This window comes from Coturnix japonica, chromosome 2 (genome assembly GCF_001577835.2).
Source record: "Coturnix japonica isolate 7356 chromosome 2, Coturnix japonica 2.1, whole genome shotgun sequence".
Taxonomy (NCBI): domain Eukaryota; kingdom Metazoa; phylum Chordata; class Aves; order Galliformes; family Phasianidae; genus Coturnix; species Coturnix japonica.
Window position 1 is genome coordinate 94,322,773 of NC_029517.1, and position 12,722 is coordinate 94,335,494.

General features: G+C 38.5%; 1 protein-coding gene across 3 annotated transcripts in view; it reads right to left on the reverse strand.

The window, feature by feature from the left end:
- Positions 1–12,722, reverse strand: part of CHST9 (carbohydrate sulfotransferase 9) — an 84,916-nt gene that overhangs the window by 11,695 nt on the left and 60,499 nt on the right. For 2 of the 3 annotated variants that reach the window (XM_015855499.2, XM_015855498.2), the window contains exon 4: positions 6,821–6,858. The exons of the other annotated variant lie outside the window; for it this stretch is intronic. In XM_015855499.2, coding sequence (XP_015710985.1) covers positions 6,821–6,858 — 38 coding nt within the window. The remainder of the gene's footprint in view (positions 1–6,820; positions 6,859–12,722) is intronic. 3 annotated transcript variants of the gene reach the window in all.

The following is a 12,722-nucleotide window of genomic DNA, read 5'->3' on the forward strand; positions in this document are numbered from 1 at the left end:
TATAGTTTAATTTTATCCACAGGAGAGATACAACATGGGTCTTAGAGGTAGAATTTCTGGGCTTTTAAAGAGAAGAAAGAGCACAGACTTCCTTATCTCCATCATCTCTGACTCAGTTTTCACAGATATCCCAACAGCATTTTAAGACCTCTCAATATACCCGTACCTCTTTCAGTCCAAACTGGCAGGTGCCAGTTTTCCCAACAAGTTGGTCATTTCTGGGTCCCCAACACACCAATATAAGTGAACAGGCTGGCTCAGTGCTGCTGACACTGGGGCACATCTGCACCCACAGAGCAACAATCCTATAGGGCTCAGCTAGCTCCACTGTAAGGTGATGAATGACCAGAGGTTACTACAGACCTGAACTTCATGGTACCATTTCAGTACATCAAATTCCTTCCTAACCTGCCCACACAAGCTACAGTGAAGACATCTACTTAAAGAGTTACTTAGATGTTTGTTTTGAGTAGCCAAACACAGAGTTTGGATGCCTGTTAAGATATCTGGAACAATAACGGGACAAAGATATACCGTGAAACAATGGATCATAAGCTCAAAAGGCTTTAAATAAACCAAATGGTTTCCACCAATTGCTTTAAGGTATTACTTTAGCTGCAGACATCAAGCTACAAGCAAGCTGTTCACCAAGCCGTCCTCACAAGCAGCGAGACAAGCGGTGGCATAGTTTTGCAGGGATTTCAGTCACATTTCCTTACCATCTCCCAGGTCAACATTTCCACTTTCTGCCTATACCCAACTGGTAGAAGTTGTCCATGTGAATGCAGTGGTTCACCAGCTGTATTCCCGCTTGCTGCCCAACCCCCTGCCCTCACCTGAAATGAGTAAGGGATACGATCTTCTGTCTTTCTTTCAGAAAGGACAATTTTTTCCCCTCTTCTTTTGCAACTGTGTCAAAGTTAGCTAAAATGGGCCTTGGTTTCAAGCCTTACTGCAGGAGGACTGACAAGGAGAGGGCCTGGCAGTGTGAGTGGAGAAGTCTCCTCATGGAACCAGGGCCATTTACAAGCAGAGACATGTAAAAATGAAGATGAATAAACAAGTGTACTCCTTCCCCATAGAGAAAAAAAAAAAAAAAAAAAAAGTCTGTAATTTAGTGCTGTGCTTCTGTATATATGGCAATATTTCTCACATTAGTGGCTGTGTTAAGATCCACAGGGACTTTCTGCTGGTAAACAGAATCCATTTCCATCTTGTCTGCAGGTAAACACACTTATCTTCCAACATAAACAAGACATCGTGCTCTTTTAGAAACAGTAAGAAAGGTTTCAAATGAAACTAGGCTCAGTCAAAGAATATTAATGTATATTCAGGCATGAAGAATTCAATTTCCCCAAAATTGCTTTGGAAGAGGCGGTAAGATCTCCAGAGGTCTTAAAACACTTTCTATTCAATCACAATCAACATTATATTCAAATTAGATGACTTTATTGGTAAACAAAAAAAAAAAAAACCAAAAAAAACCAAATGTATACAGCCCTCTACGTTGACAGACACCTCAAATCTGTATTTGTCAACATTCATACACTTTTAAATAAATTCATGTGTTCAGTTTTACGAAAATAACCATTAATACTTGAGAATTGATTACAATAATAAATTACTGTGGAACAAAATAGGCTCTGAATTTACAAAGGGAATTATTTGCTGCATACTCCCTCTTGACACTAAATGGAAGGTAATATATCCTGTTTTCACAGGAGGGAACAAAGTCGCATTTATGACAGGTAAAAGAAAATACTCCTGTTTATTCTGTGGAAGTTTTTTGGTCTAGCTGTCCTCTTGGTATGCGTGTCAGTGGTGTTACAGATCATCAGTGCGCCACCCAAACACTAACTAGTTCAACCACTGTCCTTCTTTGAAGCAGAAGAATGATTAGAAAGGACTGTGCTGCAATTAAGGGCAGATGCATGGGCCAGAACCACAGTGTTTGGTGTGTAACTTGGAGAAAGTTTTTGACCTTCACACTCCATTTTTCAATGTCTGCAAAACAACAAAAGATAATAATTGCCTACCCCATGTGAATATTGTGATTTCCAATTTCTGATTAACACTGGTAAAAAACAAAACAAAACAAAAACACACACACACAAAAAAAAAACAACCAAAAAAACAACATGACATTTTACAGAGTGAGAAGGGACTGCCAGAAAGCTGAGGGTCAGGACTGCAACCCAGCTTCTCAGCCATTCTGCCTTTCATTCCTCAAATCTCATGTCACCCCTTTCATCACCTATGCTCAGTGTTCAAACTTATTCTCAGCTTGTTGAATAGTCCAATTGTTGCTTTTACCACAAGAACAATTCTTAATAAAATATATTCTCATCTATGCACACTGAATATATATTCCTATTTATACAGTCCAAGAAACGGTTTAATAGAATCAAGAATGTCTTCCTCCAAAAGTATACTGAAAAGGTTCTCAAATAAAAGTGTCTGCTATTCCTTTTTGAGTAATATTCTTCCCTCATTTTTTTGAGATTCACCATCTCAGTACTATGCAATACTTCACAAGTGAATGAATATCATTTATCTAAACTTGTAGATACCAGTATTAGAATCAGATCCAGTCAGCATGGAAGACAAAAAAGCATTAAGTGCATAGCAAACCTGAACAAGTTTTCCTATTTATTTTTTGTATCTGATCACATACCAGATATCCCCAGAGTGTTGTGCTGCCATTCATGGAGACCTCCACATACTTGTGAAAGTGGTAAATAGAACCTCATGAAATTCAGCAGCAGGAAACACAAAGTGCACCTCCAGGGGAGAACAACCCCAGGGTTGTTTACTCTGGGGAAGAGGAGGCTGAGGGGAGACCTCATTGCTCTCTTTAAATACCTGAAATGTGATTACAGCGAGGGTGGAGCTGCTCTCTTCTCACTGGTGACAGGTTACAGGATGAGGGGAAATGGCCTCAAGTCACAACAGGGTAAGTTTAGGTTGGATATCAGGAAAAACTTCCTTACTGAAAAGTTTGTTAAGCACTGGAATAAACTCCCCAGGGAGGTAGTTGAGCTAGCATCCCTGGATGTGTTTAAAAACCATTTGGATGTTTTGCTCAGGGACATGATTTAGAGGAGGGTTATTAGAGTTAAGATAGTATGGTTAGGTTGCGATTGGACTTGATGATCCTTAAAGGTCTTTTCCAACTGAGCAATTCTATGATTCTATGAACCCCATGCCCTCTTACAAGCTGGGGGCTGACTGTCTGGAAAAGGACCTGGGGGTTTTGGTCCTGATCATGAGCCAGCAGTGTGCCTTCATGGCAAAGGTATCTGGCAAAGCATTAGGCAGAGGCACTGGTGAGGAAGACACAAGGTGAACAGGAAACAAGTCAGTGGGCATTAATTATAACAGGAAATGTCACTTGCATATAAGAAAATGCTTTTCCTCTGCAAGGGTACTGAACACAGACAGATTCCTAAAGAGACTGTGGTGTCTCCATCCTGGAAGATACTCCAAAACCAGACATAGTCCTGGGCAACCTGCTCTTGCTGACTCTGCTTTGAATAAGGGGGAGCTGGACCAGATTACCTCCAGAGATACCATCCAGCCTCAACTATTATGGGACTCTATGAAGAATATGAAAGCATTCCCTTTGTTTAGTGGGATAAAATGCAGTAGCTCTTTTGATTGCTTTCAACATTCTAAGTTTGGGGGAACAAAGTAACACTGAAAAATATGACCTGAAAGCAAGAGAGCCTGTACTTAAAAGCCACTATACACAGATTGAGCTTATCCTAGCTAGGTCATCTAACGGGATGAAAAGGAGAGGGGAGAGTACCACAGTAGACCTCAGCACTAATTAAGGAAAAGAAATTGGACTGGTCTGCTTTTTTCCATCTTGACATAAGTTTATTATACCACACTAATACCTAATACCTGAAAAATGCATGAGTCACTCCCAAACATGGTCTGCACAATAATCTTACATTGACAGTTAAGAGGAGTTTGAGGTTTTTTTTTCCCACTTCTTTACTTTGGCAGATGTACAGTTACTCCTCATTCAAGCCTAGGTCTAAGAGGTATGTTGCTACATTACAGCACTTTCTGCGATATTGTACCTCCCCAACCCCATGTGCAGAATGGGAAATCCCCTGTGACAGAGACATTAAAAGAACGATACAACATTCAAGACAGTTCACCTTGAGGTAAGAACTCTAATGGGGCAAAAATGATAGGACATATTTTGAAGCACTTCCAACAGCCTCCTGACCCAACTAACAATTTCACCACAAAAGAGACAAACACCCAAAATTTTTACCCAGAAGTCTGACCACACAAACAACTTCAGCTTCAAAATGCAAGTATGGATAATGATAGTGCCTCAGAGCTTCTAAGAAGCACTAGGCAAAACCACATGCAGAAGTATATATGAAGACCACGACGCAGACAGACCTGAGTGGCAAGGCTGAGCTGCCTTCAGACTCTGACTGGCAGTCTGCAATGTGTTTTATAGCTGATACGCTCACAGAGTTAAAAGCACAATGTCTGTTTGTGCCTCCTTGCATTTCCTGTAGCAGTAGCTAACATTCTACAGCTAATCGCGCTGTAGATTGGTGCTAGGATTTAACCTGTAGTTGCAAAGGTAGTTACAAAGACTGGATGACCTGATGTTACACAAACATTTAACACTGAAACCACAAAAGGGTGCTTAAGGAAAACCAACAGACAACTTATGATGAAAGTGAACAAGAGACCATGAAAGTGATAACTGTGGACAGTGGGGTTGGGAAACAGATACTATCATCATCATATGTTTGTATAGTATTTTTCCAAATTTGTTTAGACTTTAGAAGGAGTTAAGAACCATGAAGAAAAATCAGTGGTGTTTAAGATGTCTGAAGTCCCAACATATTTATCCATTCCTCAACCCTACCCTGTTTCACTTGGTTCTCAACAAGACATCTCCTGCCACTTGCCCTTTTGCACTCCTGCTCCTGTTGAGTTGTAACATCATCCATCTTTTGCAGGACCTCACTGAGATTTCTTGCAGCCAGTTTAACTCAGTGCTGCTTCATTGGCATGAAAGACAACCACAAGACATTAAGCCACAAAAGTACCTCATCCTGCATATAAAATATCTGATTCAGTGCAGGGAAAAGAAAAGAACCTTTTCAGGGGAGGTACTCCATTAAGATCAACTTTAATTTAAACCTTTTTACTGAAGTAGTATTGAATCATACATGCAGTGCCTCTGCAATAGCATTAGAAGTTAGATACTTGGAAATAAAATGATTTTCTAAAATGTTCTTCCATTTCCTGGAAGTCCAAAGGAAGTTAGTTTGGAATTGAGCATCACCAACATCACTGGTATCTACTTTAAAATGACCATCTCCAACTTTTTATAGCTTTATCTGGGTGCAATCTTCACATATGACAGTAATGGAATTTTACTGAAGAATTAGATGTTTGTTAGGTAACTGCATGGAGACAGAGCAGCTCAGCAGCTTGAGAAGTCAGTGGCATGCAGGAGAAGACTGAGATCAGGTACACAAAACATGGGACCCCGTCCACCTTTTGCAACTACAACAAACATCCTTTTTATCACAACCTACTCTTCCTCAGTGAAGGACAATGTCCTCTACTGAGCTGATTCTGTCACAGGGGAACAGTACAGAGTTATATCTCCAAAAAGCCATCCACAACCTTGTCAATGTCGCCTCAAGTTGTATTCCAAAAATACAACTGCCCCCCCTTCTGGCCAATAAGGACATCCCAAAATGTTTTGCCAGGCATTTCAAGCTAATTTTCAAATGCAATTTAGTTTATAAATGTTAATTAGTCTTCTTTTAGGATACAAACTCCCAATCAAAGCACAGAACTTCCATTAACTTTCAGAACATTTTAACATTTATTTAGGAAAAAAACCAAAGATTATTCTCTGCTTGATGGAATGATAAATTTAGGGGTAAATATGTTTACTCTTTAATTGTTTGAGATAACAGGGAGAACCCAACAGCTCTAATGGAACAAAGCTATGGTAATTAGTTGATTTTGCACAGGCGAAAGCTTCACACAGGCTTCCTGACTGGAAGGTCCCTACTTGGCAAGGAGATATGCCAGGTCAAGACACTGTATTTGAGTGACTTTTGTATAATGCTGTGCCATGGCAGAGGAAATGCTGTCAAAGCCAAGCTGTGCACAGCTACCTTGGGAGGTCAGTCACCTAATGGGCTAGTCCTCCACCTAGATCATCAGATAATGGCCAGGTATGATGCAGATGCCTCCACTTATGGCTCAGAAGGAAGATTACTTAATGGAGGACTATTGCAGAAATATCAACATTTTAGCAATTGCTTTTTGAGCAACTTACAAATAAATCTCACAAACAGTACAAATACCCACTTATATAGCATTCAGGTAACAGCATTCAGTAAGAGAACGTGGACTTGTGAAACTCTAACACACCATTTCTTTACAAGTCAAGTCCTTTTAAGAGCATATTCTTTAGGAAAGCTACGTCTTTCCCCTTCTCAACATGGCTAAGGGAAATTTTACTTCAGTATAGTTTCTTGTATCCTTTTCATGATGCTAAGACACTAACAAAATGATACATAATGATGATCTTCGAAACAGTTACTCCCAGCTGATTCAGTAAGAAGGACAAGATAAAACCCACCTCCCCAATTACTTTCACAGTTTAGTGAGACCTCAGGAAAATTCACAGCAGAGATGAAACCCCAACATGCCTATGTAGTTTGTATCAGCCTGTCCAGTAAAGTTCTCTTTGTAATTCCTACAATTCTTCTACACAAAAAGTTAAATAACAAAAAGTATGGAAGTGTCAAAGTACCTGAATAGTTATCTGTTGCTGCAATTTTTCTCCAGACACTGAAAGACAAAGAAAATAATTAGTTTGACATATTTCAATGAATATGATAACATACACACACAAGAAACACCGCAGTCAGGAAAAACGAAGGAAAAAAGTTGAATGTTATAATTAAGAAACAGAGTTTAACATGTACAAACAACTTGTAACTTCTAAATGGAGATCCACATTAAGTAAAAGGAAAAAACAAGCTCCTCTTGATCAAAATGTCATAAAAATGAGACTGACACAGGTATTCAGTTTTGCTAATCCTGTACCCTACAAGGAATTACAACATACAAAGCGAAGACAATAAGTTTCAAACACGTGCTTATGAAGTATCTTAATTAATGCTGTGAGATGCACTGCTGCACATATACACGCCTGAGAGACTGGCAGCATCCAGCTCAGGATTTGAGCATCTGAGGAGAAAAGCAGCTTCTGTTGTTACCTTAAGATAAAATGATGTGCCTGTGTCATGACTGGGGCTTGGCACCAGCTGGTTCAAAGTAAAAATTCTATTCTGATAATATCCACAAAGTGATGAGCTGAATTATGGTCTTGCTCCCTTATCCTGGCCTTCTGAAGCACTCTTCAGTGTGCTCCTAGAGATGTGAGCAAACTGAAGACAAAACATCGCTTTCCTACAGTCATCTGTGACCCCAGCAGCAATGACGTCTCAGACCTATTCTTTCAGATCAAAAGTGATTTTGCTTAATTTACTGTTTCCATGCACTAGTTGTCAAAAAGGCAGCTGGTATCAATTACTCTCTCTTTGGTACAGGAGACCATCCACACGTGTTGGGGAAATTCACAGTGACCTATCTGGTAAAGTTACATGTACCCACCAGAGTGGTTTTTGGTTTTGTTTTGTTTTTTAAGTAATAACGATAGAACACTGTTTACAACACGTTAGTAACACAATTAACTGCCAGGGGAGCCTGTTTCTGCCTAACACGGATGGTTGCCTCCTTCAGCACAAGAAATGATGTTCCATTTCAACAGAATTTCTTTGTCCTGATGTGTGTGGCACAAGGCAGAAGCTTTGAAATGAAATGAAAATATTTAAAATAATAAAACACACTCACATCTAAAGGAAAATGTTCTTCCCTACTGGTTGCTGAGATTTCTCCTATTTTCAAGGAAAGCAATACAGATAACTCAGATAGAAACAATTACTTCAGGCTATGTTGTAAGATTGTCATGATAATTATTTCCTGCATGCTTCTGTTCTGCTTTTGTTTGCTAAATATAAAAACAATGCATTTTTCCCCCCCTCATCTAACAAAAAATACCACCCAAAAACCTACTGTTTTGGGAAGAATTCCCCAAATGTATTTCTTTATTCACTGACAACGTCTCTGGAAGTAACAGAATTGATTCCTGGAACTCATTTTTAACCAAATACATTGTTGGTAATAGAAGGAGTATTTGTTTTTAGCATTCTGTAATGATATACAAGTTGCTAGGAAAGCACAGTGCTTGAAATCTCTGGTTAGATCAACACTATTTTGCTCAAAGGTTTGTGGACTTTGAATACTGATGCTTTCCTGTTTCCCAGTACATTTGTTTTTAGGCTATTTTGATTCACTTTAAAGGAATTTTAATAACTTTCTATTGACAACATGGACAGCTGGTCTTGAGAATTAGTGAAAATTCACTTGCTGACTGAGGAAGGAAGTGACATCAATGAGTTTCTAAAGTCAGCCCGGAGGGAAAAGTGCACTCCGTGAAGAGTAGCCTTTCATGCCACTGCATTATTGCCAGTGATGTCTCAAGATGCAAATTACATTTTCAATCAAACTTGTGACTTCTACCTCAAACAAATACAAAAATGAACAGGAAGACTGCGGAAGCCCTCTGTGGCCACTTTTAACACAGCTAAGCTAGAAGTGAAGAAGAATTTATGCAGTTCTTTATTCATCCTTAGTTCTCTTTTTCACCAATTTAAATACCACAGTAACAAGGAGAAGGAAGTTGCCAATATCGCTATATGATACAATAGCAATGATGACTTGGGATAAACAGGACAGAGATTGACTAGGCTGCTAAGGACAGCAGAGAGATCAAATTCAAGGTCACCAGCAAATTGAATATTGTGTTCCCCATTTATTCGTTAGATGATCCTTGTCATCATCATGGAACCACTACGTGAATTTGGCACAGTCAGCAGTTACGCTCAGAGGGGGCCAAGATTTGTAGTAACAGAGATGCTGCAAATGAGGGTGGAAATACATTGGCACCATTATTTCAGGAAGCTTGCAAAGTCTTGCTGTGTGCTGTACTTTTGTTTTAAGGAGAAAATCTAAAATAAAAAAAGTGAAAAAACATGAATGCAATAAACATTATCTTCATTTTACTTAGCATGACTATTATCTTATATCCCTCTTGCTCACTGGTAACAGATGATCAGTAAGCTTAAGCCATATTCTTTAAAGACCAACAATTATTAAACAGAAAAGCCTGGCTTCTTTTTTTTTTTTTTAAATAATTTTTTTGCAAAGCAAAAGAATGTCAGACCTACAGCTTTTAGCTGACAACTAACAGCATGACACGAGGAAGTTCTGCCATTGTGGTCACTTGGGGTGACAGCCATTATTCACCTGAATGACTCAACAAGTTCCATTAGGGAACAAGGTCCAAATTGAAAGGATGATGCAATGGGACACTGATAGAACTAGAACCATCAGAACATGCCAGTCAGTCCCAGAGGCAACACCTGCATTAGTGTTATGACATACATATAATTCTTGAGATTTGCCAGACATTTCATTACCTGCAGGCTTTCAGATGCTAAGTTCAAAATTTACAACAACATTTCTACAGCCACTGAAAACATCAGCTAACTGGGGAGTTTACAGCTGTTTGGAAATTTATGCAAAAGCTATCCAGCAGACAGTCCACACAGTCCATACAGAAACACCTTCTGCAACACGAGCTGGTCAACATTTCCTCATGTTTCTCCTGAAATATATATGTGTGTGTGTGTGTATGTATACATATACATATACATACATACATACATACATATATATATATATATATACATATATATATATATATACATATATATATATATATATATATATATAGCAAAGTGCTCAGTAGAGTTTTATGACCAGATATTATAATGTAACCCAGTCAAATGGCCTCCATCAAAGACAACTACACTCAACTGTTGCACTGAATCAAAAGATCTGTGTTCACCAGTATGAACTGCAATTCTTATTTACTGAGGTTCTGCTCTCCTGCCATACTAACTGAGAAGAAACTGGTGCAACTGAGACTGAACATTTGTTGAAATCTGGAAGTGGAGACACAAATCTCCCTCAATTCATTTATAGTGATTTTCTTTTGTCTTGCTAATCACAAAAAAGCATAAAACAGTACCTTTACATGGTTCGGGGTGATTGAGATAAATGGCTTTCTTGGGCTAACCTCAAGCTGTATCACTTCAGGAAAAGAAAAAAAAATTACAGCAAACATTCTTTAAAAGATTTCTGTGTATTTTCAACCACTAATTAGTACACTAATTCCTGTTTCCAGGGCAAGTTGGGTTTTTTGTTTTTTTTTGTTTTTTTTTTTTTTGCTTATTTGTTCTTGAACAGAATACTACCTTACAGAAAGGAATAAGGTACATTTTGTAATGCAAGTGACCACTGCAAGACACAGGAACATGTCCTAACTGATGCTGCCATGAGTGAGGAACTGCAACATGGACTCCTCATCTTTACGTGCTCAACCTACACAGAGAACAACACAGTTATGCGCACTGTGCCCTGCTTACCTCCATACAAAGGAATGTGATATTTGTGCAGGTTTACAGATTAATCTGCTGTAATTCCTTTTAATGTTAAACTTCTTCCAGCTCAAATATAATTAACATCACCCAGGTACAGAAGATTGATTGGAAATATGAGTACACTCCAACAGAACAAATAACAGCTTGATTCTATTTCTTATGTTCAAATAGTTGGATACATTAAGGATTTTGACAGCATGTTTGTTCCCTAAGTTTATAGCGAAGGGAAAAAAAAGTTTCATTTCAAAAGGCAAAAGAATACTACTGCATTTAATTAGTGTAAAATCCCTGAAATACACAGATCTGCCAATTTATGTGACGTGACTGCTGCAAGTCCTGGCAACAAAGGATACAGTTTCTTTTATACCTCCCCCCCCCAATCAAATCCTAATTCATTCCTTAAACAAGAGAGGACCCTCAGCCTTGCCCTAAAACAGACACTTTCATAATCTAGAACAGCCATATCCACTAAGCTATGAGGGGAATGGCACTAAAGGAAATCAGTTTTTTGGTTTTTATTTTTATAGATCTAAATAAACACAGATGCAGTGTATTTGTTTATGATCCTCTCCACTTTCCTTACTGGTTTCTTAACCTGCTAGAGCAGTGAAAGGAAACCAAAACATGCATTTACAAAACTTTTGAAGGAATTTCCAATGGCACCAGAGCCTGAGGAAGAAACACCTACATTTATTTTTCAGACTTGTAACTGAGAAGACGTGACTGTAACAGATTAACTTCAGAACATACCTGTAACTTAACACACAAAGATTAAAATAATTAGGACAGAAACATGCATTTCATACACTTTAACTGTTGGTTCTCTAGGACATGCAAGCCACACAGGCATCACATTTTCCTCCCCATATAGAATTCAGAAATGCAAAACCGTTTGGTTACAGCACTTTCTTCAGAACATGGGTGAGCTTAGTCTTGCACCTGTGATAATTATGCAACTGACTATGGTTACAGTGGCCTAAAATGTATTAATCGTATCTTCGTGGTATTGCATAATCCCTTCTCAGCTGTCACAAAGCCAACTCATAAGTTGCCCTGGCAGTGAGAAATAGAAATTCAAGCTGATACTGATTGAAGCAAATGAAAGAAAGTTGGCCATCTCAAAACATGGAAATCCTCATAGCACTCCAAGGTCTCCCAAGGTAATTTTTCATGATCACTTTTGATATGAAAATAGACCTTTAATTGTCAGTCTCTAATAAGGATGCAGAACTGTTCTCTGGTAGGTTCAAAGGACCTCGGGAAACTAAACATTTACGAAAGCTCCAGCAGTCCAATGTCTCGTGCTGATTAACATTCACCATTCAGTTTCCACCTAACAAAGTCCTATCAAAAAGAAACCTCAAAGGGAAAAAAAATGTTCCTGGCCTGGCTAAGAAACATTAGCATTAACAGTACTGAGGGCCTTAATTCATTAGTTCTGTTGTGCATAAAAAAGAGGGGGAGGTGCAATTCAAATCCATTTTTTAGCCAAATTCTGCATTAGCTAACATTGTATACTTACAGCAAGGAGACAGAGATGATAGACGTTAATAAATATATGAGTTTTACCTGCCCTCTATCTCATCAACACTGACAAAAACTTTCAAGTGATACAGAACTGCCAGCATGCTCACCAATGCAACTAGTAGGCAGGCATATTTACCTGCTTTCTTCTAGCTGGTTATACTCTGTATTTCTAAGAAATGAGAAAACGAACATTTGACACTTTGTTCCTTTAAGGATGGAAGATTTGACATGATAGAAACATGCCAGACAGCACATTTGTTTTTAGTATAAACAAAATATTGATATCATGCTTTGGATGGTTTCCAAGTCAATGCTGTGTATATTTTCATTGCCTGTTTGGCATTCATCTTGTATCTAGCAATAAGAATAGCTGGTTTCAGTTTTGTTTCACAGCTTACTGTGCAAATGCTTTGAAATGTTTTGTCTTTTATCCAGCCATTTCACCAGTTACTCAGACTCCTGCTCTACTAAGGAACCAAATGGAGCAAATCATATATTCCTACTCATCTGCAATTACGCCAGCAAAGATCAGTAAATTATGGCTTAGTAGGCACA